The sequence below is a fragment of the Diabrotica undecimpunctata genome, chromosome 7 (genome assembly GCF_040954645.1).
Source record: "Diabrotica undecimpunctata isolate CICGRU chromosome 7, icDiaUnde3, whole genome shotgun sequence".
Lineage (NCBI taxonomy): Eukaryota > Metazoa > Arthropoda > Insecta > Coleoptera > Chrysomelidae > Diabrotica > Diabrotica undecimpunctata.
The window spans coordinates 133,955,730-133,970,115 of NC_092809.1; the positions used below are offsets into that span (position 1 = coordinate 133,955,730).

Below are 14,386 nucleotides of genomic sequence, written 5' to 3' on the forward strand. Positions count from 1 at the left end.
CTGTGGCCAGGACAAAAGCTGAGTTTTTTGCAACTGAACTTGGAATTGAGAATTTCAAGGTATCTGAGGGTTGGCTGAGCAAGTGGAAGCTGCGGCACAAGATCGACTACGGGCAAATCAGCGGAAAGGCTCGCGATGTTAACAAAAACGTAACGGATGATTGGCTAGAAAACGTGTGGCCTGGATTGAAGGCACGATATGAGGATGAGACTGGATTGTTCTTTAAAATGACACCAAACAGAACTTTAAAATTTTAATTGGAAAAGTGCGTTGGTGGAAAGCTCTCTAAGGAACGCATTACAGTTTTAGTGGCCGCTAACATGACAGGTTCGGTGAAGCAAAAATTGTTAGTGATAGGGAAGTCGAAAAACCCGCATTGCTTTAAAAACATAAAAAATCTACCGGTGACCTATAAAGCAAACAAGAGTGCGTGGATGACCTCGGAAATTTTTGAAGAAGCGATAAGAAAGTGGGATATCGAGCTCAAAGGGAACAAAATTCTTTTGCTTGTAGACAATTATTGTCCTGCTCATCCTGTATTGCGCGACCTTCAAAACATCGAACCCTGTTTTCTGCCAGCAAACACAACGAGTGTCCTTCAGCCCATGGACCAAAGTGTCATCAAGAGTTTGAAAAGCCATTACAGGAGAAGCCTTTTGATGGAATTGGTTGAGAATAATGGCGATCTTAAACTAATCATTCCTGGCGCCATCCTAATGATTAGTAAATCCTGGGACGAGGTGACGAGCAATACAATAAAACATTCCTTCAAACATGCAGGATGGCTGGAAGATCAAGGATTGACTGATGATGAAGATGACCTGCCATTAGATGTTTGGGCCAGACAGTTTGAACTTACTATCACCTACGGACCGGAAGAGCTAACAGATTTTGAAGTAGTTGATGAAAATATAGCTACACCATCTGGACTTTCTGACGAGGGCATCCTCGTCATCCAGGGTCAGGTCAGTTCTGTGGAAAGGGAAAAGAAGACAGACCAAGGTGACAGATTTTTTTGGTAATGTAGGCTAAATATATTTTACAGCAGCATATTATTTTTTTTATTGTACAGTACACATGTTTTAATTGTACAGTCATTTTTTATACTGTATTGCTTATATTATTAGTTAATAAATCTATGTGGAATACAATGTTAATTCATTTATATTTGTTTTGATAATTTTTTTAAATTAAAATAGGTTATTTAGTACAGTATTATTAATATTACAGTACCGAATTTGGTCTCTCTCTGTATAACGATCTCTCCTTATAACGATGAAAATTCCCGGTCTCTTGCATATCGTTATGGAGAGAGAGAGAGGACTGCATTTTAATTAATGTACTTCAGAGTTGGAATCCGAGAATATTAGAGAAAGTATATTGAACTAAAGGGAGGCAATATTAGAAAATAAATGCATTTTCCAAAAATTCAGGTAGATTTCAATATTAAAATACATTTTTCCTTGCCATGATATATAATATAATACTTACTGTTTGTGGTACACTAGTTGAGCTAATTCCAACGTCCTTGATTAACCTAGACGCTAACTCCGTCTTCTTTTCCGAATCCAACAAATTCAGATATATTCTTAAATCGCTGACGCAACACTGCTTGTGTCCAAATTTACGAAAATATTCGATAAACAATTCCATAAGATCGCCGAGAATGTCATATTTCATGTTCTTCTCGTTTAACTTTAGACAAAGTTCGAATCTGGCCAAGTACGGTCCACGAAGTAAGTACTCTAAAAATTTTAAGAGCAGTATGTAAAAACTCAAACAAAAGAAATGAGATTTGATTATAATAATAATAACACTTTTTACAATGGATATAACTTTGGGGACTGCATTGCTGTATTGGGGACACAAAAATGTTCAATAAAAATTTTTGTAACGTAGGACATTTATATTTTAAATAAAAAGTAAGTATTCTTTTATACAGGATGATCAACTTGGGATACAAAAGCAACGACCTTTTGCAGCCATAATTTTTTAATGATTATCAAAATTCATAAAAATAATTGATTTTGCTAATACTTTCTTTTAAATCTAATAAAAGGTAAGTCAAAACACAAATTCATTATTTCATCATTCACATGCAAAGAGAATGGTGATATACATCATCATTCTCTTTGCCTTTTTCCCTATGCGGGATCAGCTTCCGTAATTACATTTCTCCATAAGTTTCTATCTTGGTTCATATCAATTTAATACCCTTTACCGACATGTCTTGAATAAGCTTCTCCCCCCAGGTCTTTTTTGGTCTTCGTATCTTCGGTCAGCTGTTCTTCGTATTGGGTGATTAACGTCTCTACGATGAACATGACCAAACCATCTTAACCTATGCTCTCACATCTTGGCAACAATTGGTGCTACAACTAGACTTCCCCTAATATACTCATTCCTAATTTTATCCTTTTTTGTCACTCCTCTCATACATCTAAGTATTCTCATTTCCGTCACATACATTCGTTGTTCCTTTCTCTTTTTAACTGCCCAACATTCAGTTCCGTACATCATAGCTGGTCTTATGGCTGTTTTATAGAATTTTCCTTTCAGCTTCATTGGCATTTTTTCAACCCTAATTCTACTGCATACATCTCCATGTATTCCCCCATTACTATGTAACACCTATCCTAGGTACTTAAAACTATTACTTTTCACAATCATTTCACCATCCAAATATATCATTCTATGTATTATATTTGTACTAAAACCATCTTTATATGAACATTCCAATTAGTCTGTTTATATATATATATATATATATATATATATATATATATATATATATATATATATATATATATATAACGAGTTTATTACAGCTGCCGCCGTTTCTCGCAACCTAGCTTCCAACGCTTGCGATCGTTCCAGTCATCTACTTGTAGACCCCTATCTTCCATTGCACCTTTTACTTCTTGTCTCCACGATCTTCTTGGTCTTCCCTTTTTCCTGCGGTTGGTGGGGATCCACTGTAATATTCTCTTTGGCCATCGTTGATCATTCATCCTTTCTACATGGCCATACCATTTCAGCCTTTTGCATTCTATAGTTTCCAGGACGTCAATGTCTATGCCCATACGCTCTCTGATTTCAGTATTCCTTACTCTATCTCTTCTAGTGAGTTGGCAACATCTTCTCCAATAATTCATTTCCATTGCTTTTATTTTGGATGCGTCATTTTTATTTATTACCCAAAGCTCTGAACCATATGTAACAATGCTTTCTATGATACTTTTGTATATCCTAATTTTTGTGTTTCGGGTGATGTGGTTATTCCAAAGTATACTATTCAGTTGACGTATTGCTGAATTTCCTTGACCAATGCTAGTAGGTATTTCTTTTGTATTCCGACCATTGTTTGTAATGTTTACACCGAGATATTTATAGCTATCAGTATTTTGAATTTGTTTGCTTCCTAGTTCTAAGTGCTTTCCTTCACCTCCCACTACTATGTACTCTGTTTTTGATGGATTAATTGATAAGCCCCACTTAGTATATTCTTCATCTATTTTTCGTAACATGTAGTGGATATCATCTTGATCTTCTGCAAGTATTACTTGGTCATCAGCAAAATGCAAGCTGTACAGTGTATGGTCTCCAATTTTAACACCCATAGGTTCACATTTTCTTTTCCAAATATCCAAAACCCCCTCCAAATAAATCTTAAAGAGTGTAGGTGCAATGCAGCAGCCTTGGCGAAGTCCTTTGGTCACTTTTATCTTTTTTGTCACTTTTTGTCCAATCTTTATTACACTCGTCATATCATCGTACAACTCCCTTACAGCATTAATGTAAATCGGTGGAATATTCTTGTCTTCTAGCACCTGCCATAGCTTGGCTAATGGGACACTGTCATACGCTTTTTGAAGATCAATAAATACCATGTGTGTCTCCATATTATGTTCCAAACGCTTTTCTATTGTTTGTTTTAGGCAGAACACATTGTCTATACAAGAACGACCAGCACGAAAGCCACTCTGATCTTCAGCGTCTTCCCAGCAATCTTCAATTCGGCTTTTAATTATCTTCCCGTAGACTCTACAGATTGAGTTAGTTACACTAAGCAATCGGTAGTTCTTACAATCTTTTCTGTCGCCTTTATTTTTGTATAGTTTTATGATATATGCAGTTTTCCATTCTGGGGGTAGCTCTTCTCTCAAGAATAAATTAAAAGTATAAGCCAATAGCTGAAATAGTTTGTCAGGGCCATATTTAATCAGTTCAATGGGTACTCTCCCCGGTCCTGGAGCCTTTCCATTTTTCATAGCGTTGGCGTGTTTTTTTAGTCTGTTTTTGTTACTAAGTTTTAAACTTTTTGAGAGCTTGTCTCCACTGTTCCAGATTTTTTAAGTTGCTTTCACTATTTCCTACTAACACTACAACCAGACCGACAGACCTTCACTCCCTGATCCATTTTTTGCATAGTAATGATGTCACAAGTTAACAAAGAAAAGCAAACTGCCGAAATTATTACAAGAATAAGGTTAGCGTGGGCAGGATTTAGAAAACTGAGTTGAATCTTGAAAAGCACTAAAATAGAAGAATATTTGAAAACCAGAATTTACTATCAGTGTATCCTCCCTATACTCACGTATGATTCACAGACGTGGACACTCACCAAGTCTAATATGGATAAAATAGTAAAAGCACAAAGAGCGATGGAAAGATCAATGCTCGGGTGAGACTTATAGACAAAAAAACAAACAAATGAATTAGAAGCGCACCAAAAAAAAACAAACAAATGAATTAGAACCAAAGTAAAAGGCGCAGGAGAACATGCTACCAAATTAAACAGGAGCTTCGCAGGACAAAATGCCCGACTGAAGGATAAAAGATGGAACCACGAAATACAACAATGGATACCATGGTTAGGAAAGAGAAGCAGAGGTAGACCACAAATGAAATGAGCTGATGACATTAAGAAGATCGAAGGACACAACTGGAAGCAAGTGACGCAAAACAGAAAACACTGGATTGATTTGGGGGAGGCCTACGTCCAAAGTTGGATTACTTACGGCTGAAGAAGATGAATGACGTCACAGATTTCATGTATACATCAATTGATAGTATTGTAGGTCCAATTGGTATTTCCCAATTTTCAAATAAAAATATTCATACCTTCCTCAATTATTTAAAAATATCTTTGGAACACCCTATATACGTATATATATATATATATATATATATATATTGTTCTACACGTGTTTCGAATTATTCAACTCTCACCAGGAACACTTGTGGAAGTTCAAATTGAAATGAAATGCAGTATAGCATTTGACCATTATAATAACAATAACATGCCTGAGTATGCTAGCCTTTTTTGCTTGGTCCATCATTTACCTCTTCTTCTACCTCAAAGGTGTTATCTCTTTTTCAGTTAGATTTTCTTACTGAATCAGTTAGATTTTCTTACTTTGACTGTAGAGTCTCAATTTCTTCGCGTCTATTATTACCGCATCAATTTCCTCGCATCATTATTGATATTATATAAAAATATTGAGATAATTATCATATTTAATTCTAATATTTTTACCAGTGCAATGAACAAGAAAAAAAAGAAAAGACAATTCCAAGAACTACAAAACCTGAATAAAAGTAACAGAACAAACCATCCCTTAATTTGTGGAAATTTAAACGCTCATGTAAAAAAGAAAAGAAGGAATTGAAATCAATTAAGGTGTGAAACAAGGCTGCAGCCTTTCCTTCGCCCTTTTTAACATATACATTGAGTGTCCTTAAAAAATTGAAATCAGTAGAATATTGCGATATACAACTCAATAGACAAACTCACCTAAGCGCCCTAATATTTGCAGAGGACAAAATAATAGTATAAGAACAAGAAGATAAACTAAGATTAGCAATACATCATCAATAACTTATTTATACTACATTCATAAAATTTTAATTACATCTAACATCAACAACACGCGTTAAAAGAGAGGCATTGGTGTTTAATTAGAGTTTTCTTGGCATCAGCTGTTTATATACACTTGTTAAGTCGAATTGATACCATTGTGTATTGTTACACGGCATTACTCGCTTCAAAACTAAAGCGCCTCTAAGAGAAACTCCTAAGAATTAGTGTATTTCTCAATATAATAAAAAAATGGTAATATAGTTTACTGAATGTAAGTGACACAAATTATTAGTTTTAGGTATACGATAGTTGGAATATAGGCCTCTTCCATTTCCTTCCGACACTTCTCTGTCCAGTGCCAAACGTTTTCGTGATGGTCCTGCAATACTTTTAATGTCATCACTCCACCGCATTTGGGGTCTTCCTCGTCTTCCCTCCATAAGGTCTCCAACTCCCTAGTTCTCTGTTCCATCTAGCATCCTCGAGGCGTTGATTGTCTCCAGTCCACTGCCGTTTCAATTGAATAACGTCCTTTATTTTTGCTCTCTGTTTAATTGATAAATTAGTTTGATGTTCCTTAAATGAAACGGATCTGTCCCAGCATTTGTCGTTCCATGAGTTTTCCTCAAATTTTCCAAATTTGCTTTGATGAATGTCCATGTCTGAGTTAGTGTTGTATCAATCGCGATTGATTCGTTCGTTTTGATTCAATCACTTCAAAGTATTGAATGACCGAATCCCGCTAGTTCATAACGATCCAAACGTACGGTGACAAAAATCTTCCGAGGGCGCCGATCGAGATCGAACCAAAACAAAATCTCACAGCCAATACTCATTACTTTCAGTCCTCGGTCGTTCCTCACTTGCGACGAAGACCAATATATGCCATGCGGCTGAATGATTGCGTTCGTTTGAATGGTTGAAAAATGAAAATACTACATATTGAATTAAGCATTGCGTGCAAGGCAGCGACTTAGCTACAGACCGGGAGTATTGGAGTTGGAAAATATTCTATCGGGCCCAAGCGATTGCTTTTACTTGAGTTGTTAATAGTTATTAGGTAGTTAAAATCATAAAATTTCGCAAAATTAAAATTTGCACAATGACAATAAATATTTATATTTGGATGCATCACATATTTCCATATAAATTTATTATTATTTTTGAGTTACACTAAGAACCTAAAAACAAAAACATAATAAATTCTACTCTAGCCCTACTCGCACTAACATAAACCTACGAAGGACAATGAAGGTGAATACACATAAAATACGGTAAGCAATACTACCGGTTTTCAGTCGATTCAGCTCAATCAATCGGTTATTTGTTATTTGTTTTAAACTGCAACGAAAAGTATTGAAACGAACGAACGATTGAAATGATTCGATCCTTTTCAGAATCGGATCTGATTGATTCGGTCCTTGTAAAATGAACGATTGACACAACACTAGCTGAGTACCGTATGTTAGCACAGGGAGATACAACAATTAAATAAGTTTCTAAGATACACAAGGAATCTACGTTCCTGTATTTGGCTGTATACCATATATTAAAAAATTTATTAAAATCCTTTGTAAAAGGTATATATTTAAAAACCCAAACGGGCTGTGTTAGACAGAACGTTTTCGGAATACATCATTCCATCATCGGTGTCTAGGAGTACATGAATGTAGCCACCAAATATATGGGTAAAAACCCGTTAACAAATAATTAGTTACATTTGTTCGACATTATATCTTATAAATACTTATGATGTTAAAGTTACCGTTGGATTAGGTAACATGGCGACATATGACTCCACGTTGAAGTTGCAAGTCCTGAGACGGTGTATCTACGAGGACTTTGCTTCCATAAAGTTTCGTAGAGTTTCCATAGAGTTTCGTTTTGTTGACTAGTTTAAGGTTATTGACAATTTTGGGAAAGATACCAAGTCTGACTGATCTTATTCCGCCTTCAATCAGTTGTTTTCGTACATCAAAATCGTGTGCGTTAAAGAACTCCAGCGTGTGCTCCGTCTTGTTGAAGTTCGAGGCTTATTTTCCACGAGTTTAATTTACTTTCTCTTAATACAAGAGCTTCATTCCTTGTTGTTGTCTTCATCTTCCATCCATATTTCCATTTTTCGTTCACCTCAATCGTCCCAATCTCATTTTTTACTTCAAAATCTTGTTTAGAGCTCCTTACACCACCCATTTTTGCAAGATATCTATATTTGAGTCTTTGACATGTTTCACTCAAAGTAAGAATACCCATGCAACCACGTTTTGGGCTCAAATAAACCCGTAATCCAGCTTACATAAGCAAAACACAATACTTAATTAACTGTAGCAAAAAAAAATTAACAAAATTTAACGCGTTTGTAGCTCGGTATCTGCCATTACTCACTGAATGTCAGAACTTGTCATCATTTTGATATAAACGTGTGCCCAATTACTAGACAAAATTAAATTGTAAAAAGTATGATATGCTCACAATATTGTAAGAATAAATTACGAAAAAGTCTTAAAAAATTATATCTAAAGTCAACTTACCATTTCCAGTTCCACTCTCAATAATACCGCAAATAAACTCATGAGCTTTTTCTGCGGTATCGTCGGGAACCTCTATTTCTTCCCCAATCTTTTCTGGAGTACTTGGAGCTGATTGATTGATCACCATTAACTCAAAAACGGACTTAATATATTCTTTCCAAATGTCCCACCTATCCACACTGGAATTAAATGTAATGTAAATGAATAAAAATAAAAATTTTATTTATTTATTTATTTTGTGATGTTTGTACACTTGGCTCAAAACCTACGCCTGTATAAGGTTGTACCATACATAGTGAACTAAATTAGTTAAGAAGTAAACTTACAACACTGATACACGTTGTGCTTGAAGGTACCGTTGCTCAGTCTTGGTAGATTATTGGGGGTCGTACATGGGAATGAGAAACACAAGAACAAGAGAGAATAGATACAAAAAAACAAAAAAAAAATAGGGAAGAGAACAACTATTTGGAATAGAATGTTTAGCCTAAATAATTTTGATTTTCTGTAAATTACTTACCTGTAAATTAGTATCCCCTTGCAAATTAGATTAACCTCAATCCACCTGTTTAGTTTTTTGAGGTATTCCAGTTTAACTTGGGGTATATTAGCACATTGCATCTTAACTCCCAAAGGTCCATTCAAAATATCTATAATTTCCTCATATTTCCCTAAAAGATTTAGTATCATAACGTACAACTGCACCTCTTGTTCAGCATCGACTTTGTTGTCACTAATTAATTTAGTAAACATTCGTTCTGCTAAACTTAGCAACAGTTTTCGTTTTTGGGAATCTTCAGAGCCTTCTCCTCGTGTGGCTTGTAAAATCACACTCATTATTGCCCAGCAATAATAAGGGTTCTTCGGTTTACTTTTATACAGAGCCATCGCAGTTTGTTGTTGTGCTTTGAAGTCGCCGATTCTGACATATGACATAAAAAGTTGTGTGTGCAGTTCTTCATTGTTTGGATTACTTTTTACTACAATTTCGTATAATTTGCAGATCTTCTCCACTGCAAAAAAGTTCATACATTAATATATAGAACTTACATTAACAAAGCATATGAAAAGAGGTACAAAAAATATTTCTACCACAGTGGCTTTTAGTCTTACATGAGTACAACAAAAATAATAAAGTTGATAGATGATAAAGCTAAAAAACAAGGCAGTTTCATTCCAACAAAAATTATTATTAAATTAAATTAAATATATATATATATATATATATATATATATATATATATATATATATATATATATATATATATATATATATATATACAGGGTGAGTCACCACTAACGAGATTTAAATGTATAGTATGTAGGTTGATAAAGGCTACATTTTAAAATTATTCTGAAATATACAGGGTGTCACAATAAAGCGTGGCCTTTCAAAGTTATATTTTTTCTTACGGAACACCCTGTATTTTATTGGATTTTCTAATTGTCTGCAAAAAATAAGGTATAGTTTCATAAAACTTCCCTATACCTAGTGTCTGAGTGTTCTGAGTTATGTTGAATTTTCTTAAAATGTAAAACTTTAAACGACAACTCATTCTTAATTTATTTAAGCAATTCTAATCATTTGTAGTTTCATTATTGGATTATTCAATGTGTAATATAAGGCTTATTTTAAATGGAACACCCTGCGATTCCACGCACTTGTTCAAACAAACAGGCAAACAAACCAAATAGTTCTGCAGTATAAATGCTGGAATTTATAGGAAGTTTAAATTGAAAAATGTCGTTTGGGGTTATCACTGCTGATCCAGAGCCAAGTTCATCTTTGGATCCATCTGTATAAATTTATGTATTGTTGATCTAGGATTGACTTTAGTTTGACTTTAAAAACAATGGGACTAGCTTCATGTTTATTATATATACTTAACACTGTAATGACTTTGGGCTGTTCGATAGTCCAAGGTAGATAGTGATTGGAATTCGTTTGAAATACTGTTGGGAACTGAATATTCAGGTTAGAACTATATAATTGTGTTCTCTCGTAGAAAGGTTTGGGGGCACAGGGTTATTATTTTAATAATTGATATATTTGCTATTAAAAGTATTACAGGAGAGAGGTATGTTTATATTTGAGGCTATAGCTGTGGCATGTGCTGGAGTTAAGTATATTCTTCAGTAGTTTAGAGGTGGCTCAACAGCTTTGCTTAGTATGCTTTCAGAGAGAGTTGTCCAGGAGGCTCCAAGTGCAATTCTAATACCAATGTTGTAAATAAAATACCTGTTTGATGATTGCATTTCTACAATTACAACTTCCAGATTTGTAAGTACTGGAAATTCTTCCGCCGTAAGTGATTTTTTTACTAATGTGGCTACAAGACCTGAAGAAAAATTATTATTTGATATCCTATCTTTGTGAAAACAGTCATATTGATTGGAGTTATATTTTTTGAGGATTCATATTAGTTTCCTGTAAGCATATTGCATCAGGAGATTGTTCACCAACTGCTTGTTGGAGCATAGGTTCACTAGAGACTTAAATCTTAATATTGGCTTAACTTAATTATTGTAACTTTCCCAGTCAGATGCCTCATTGCCAAGGTAATTACAGATTTTTTCCTTAAGGGCGTGAATTTGCGTTTTATGAATCTTTCCTTTAAATGGGGGCAAACTTGACTGAGCATATTGGACAAGACAGTTAAGTCTGTGGTATCTTCTTGAATTGTGCTTAAATGATCTGTTGATCCAGTGATAATCATTAGTAGCATGTTAAGTAGGTCAAAGTTTAGAGCGAAAGGTGGAGAGTAATTTTCTATGCAGTTTTTAGCAGATTCAACTAAGAGAGATAATGAGCATTCAGAACTAATTTTAGTTTTTTTAGCTTTTGCTTGGAATTTAGGTGTTGGAAAGTGTGACATTATTTTGAAGATGGATCTGCTTCAGGTGAAATAATTTCATCAAAGCTACGTTTTGGTTGATTAATTATGTGACTGTCCTTATTTGATGGATCTACTTTGTTCTGTATATCTGAGTCATTACAAATAGACATTTGTTCACATTGAGAAGGGTTTGTATCATTGGGTTTTCGCAAAGATATATTTCTTGTGCTGGATAACGATGTTTCATTGCTTTGGTTGGGGGTTAATTGAGCTACTGGTTCGGAGCACTGTGATACAATATGACCTGACTTCTTGCAGTTATAGCAAACTAAACCGTCTTAAGAGATAAATATTTTATATGGCGTGTTGTCATCAAAAACAATACTAAATGACTCTGGTAGTGTTGACTGTTATATATATATATATATATATATATATATATATATATATATATATATATATATATATATATATATATATATATATATATATATATATATATTTGTGCAAAGCACGTGGTGTTCGTGTGTATTAAGGTATAAAAAAATTGCTTATTACAAGCTTAAATTTTTATTTTAAGAAGATCTTTTCGGAATTAAATCATTCCATCATCAGTTAAATAAAAAGTTGTTAAAAAACATTGTATGGCCACTTAAAAAAACTTTCGAAGGACATCCGTATTAAAATATAATCCTCATGGTTTTTATCAAGGTAAATGCAATAGACTTAACTTATTGATTATTAAAAAACTGAAAATGGGGGCATCTTACATGACCCCCTGTAGCTGGTGAGGTTTTTTCGACTTACATTACCTCTGATCTGTTCTGGAGTCTTGGGCTAACTCAAAAACAAGCTCACGGTTCGGATGCGGACCGAGGTCCGCCATTTGGTGACCCCTATTGTAGGATATATGTTGGAGAGCAAGTCGTTCCGCTGGTGTAACTAATCTTCTTGCTCTAACAATTTCATCTTGTATTTTTATTTGATCATGATTATTCATAAAATCATCCACCATTTGTTTATTGGAGAAATAGATACGATATGACATATTGATAAGATATTTTTGGCACTTTATATCTCCTAATATTTTCTTCATTATCTTCAGTTTCAGTCACATTAAATAAGAGAAAAAGCATTGAATGCACTATAAATATTATACAAATATACATTATTTTAGCAGTATGGAAACAATTTTCTTTTTTTTTCCTGTAAAAAACACATTAAGTTTGCAAAGACTGTATCAATATGGTACAAATTATACATTCACAATTTGTAATTCCATTAAGTCCTCAGAAATTGTTAAATGTAAAAAGTATGCATTTGAACAGTATATCCTAGAGATTTAATATGTTACTGTCAAAGAAATTTCACAGCTAGGTTTTATTTCTGGTAAATTAATAATGTACTTGAGTACCTCAAAATAATGGGAGCATATATTCATTAATTTTGATTAAAAACTTTTCTAATTGTAAATAAAAATAGATAAATTAAACTTCCAGTTGAAGTCAAAATTTGTCCAATGTACTTATCAAAAAACTAATTACTAAATTTACTAAAAACTTGGAATAGATATCAGTGAGCTGAGTATAAATCATAATGACTGAAAAGTTAACCACTAAAGTATCCACAAAGTTAACAGGAATAGATACTGTAGTATGGAACAGCACTACATTTCAAAACAATCATGTACAAAAAAGAATGCAACATGTGGATAGTATATGTTCCTCATGAGTAACCACATATTAAATGTTATTTTATTTGAACAAAAGAAATCCACATCCACATTGGTTGGAAAAAATAGGCATAAAGTAAGCTAGCTTTAACCATTTGGTATATATTACAGTTTAGGCTTTTTTTTATAGTGTATATTGTGTCTGTCTTACTTACATTCTTGCATCTCCCGATAACAGAGAGCCATGGCTTGTAAAGTTGCATCGTCAGAAGGTATTTCTTTAGTTAACATATCCAAAATCGCATTACACTCAGTGTCTTTGCCTATCCGACGCAGAGTTAGAGCCTTTAATGCTTTTGCACATTGCAAACTTGGAGTCTTTTTTAAAACCTTGTCACATTCCTGTAATGCTTTTTTGTTATTTCCGCTATCCAGCCAATCTAAAACATAAAGCTTTGACGTATTTTGGTTGACTCTGTGGCTTAAAGTAAAATATCACTGTAAAATTAAGCAAACATGTTTTATTTTTTATTCATATAATAGTGTTAATATACAATATTTATGAATTCAAATAACCAAATTCATCAGTTTTTTACAAGTTAAAACAAAAAGTAAATACTATCTAGTTTCTAAAGAACAGCACTGCAAGTGCAAATAAAGCACTTAACCTTAAAAAATGTTTCGGCGAAATAAATTATATTAAAAATCTAGTCAGTAAATAAATTTTTACCATATATAGGTCTTAATCTTCTTTCTACCACAGAATTATCTTGTTGCACGTGTGAATTTGCTTGAGATCTAGACATTTTATTCCTTCTAGAAAATTAGGTTATGTTCAGGAACTTTTGATATGGGATACAATGATAACTATAACTTCTTTATTATGTTAAATGATAGACTATTTTACTGAACTGCACCACACTTCACTAAGTAAAGTATGAGTTTCTTTTACTTTTTTGTTTACTGAAAAGTAACCGCCATGATTTTTAGCGGAACTCCGAAACGAGATCACCACGAGATGGAAGGGGCCGGGTTAGATTAGATTTATTTATTCTTGAAACCAAACTGTAGCATACATAGATGGAGTTTCAAACTTAATTTGACAGCTACATGTCATTTGTTAACACATGAGTGTTATCAAATGTCATGTGATAGACAACACATATTTCAATTAGCAGAACCGGTTTTAATATTGTTGTCTTTTGAGGGGCATAAAAATCTATACTGTTATTGAACATTTTTGTCTGATATTTTATATTTATTTTAGGTCCTTATTTTTTTGATTTTGAGAATTCGTCAAAATAATCAGCTGTACTTATTCTAATGATGTGAGTGCAGATATGGATTTCCTTGACTTGTCATTAGATTTTCATTCTCTTATAATTGGCACTAGGCAGGTGTATCTGTTATCCCAGTCGTATCAGAACACAATTGCTTTGTCTGTTGGTTTTAGGTTTGGTTATGTGCATGTTTTGTAAAATCA

General features: G+C 33.6%; 1 protein-coding gene across 1 annotated transcript in view; it reads right to left on the minus strand.

The window, feature by feature from the left end:
• psidin (phagocyte signaling impaired) overlaps positions 1-13,965 on the minus strand; it is a 37,523-nt gene extending 23,558 nt beyond the window's left edge. Inside the window, exons 1-5 of the mRNA XM_072538264.1 lie at positions 13,634-13,965; positions 13,119-13,343; positions 8,915-9,407; positions 8,395-8,573; positions 1,492-1,745 (exon numbers count right to left, since the gene is read on the minus strand). Coding sequence (XP_072394365.1) covers positions 1,492-1,745; positions 8,395-8,573; positions 8,915-9,407; positions 13,119-13,343; positions 13,634-13,709 — 1,227 coding nt within the window. The 5' untranslated portion in view covers positions 13,710-13,965. The remainder of the gene's footprint in view (positions 1-1,491; positions 1,746-8,394; positions 8,574-8,914; positions 9,408-13,118; positions 13,344-13,633) is intronic.
• Between the last annotated feature and the right edge of the window lie 421 nt (positions 13,966-14,386).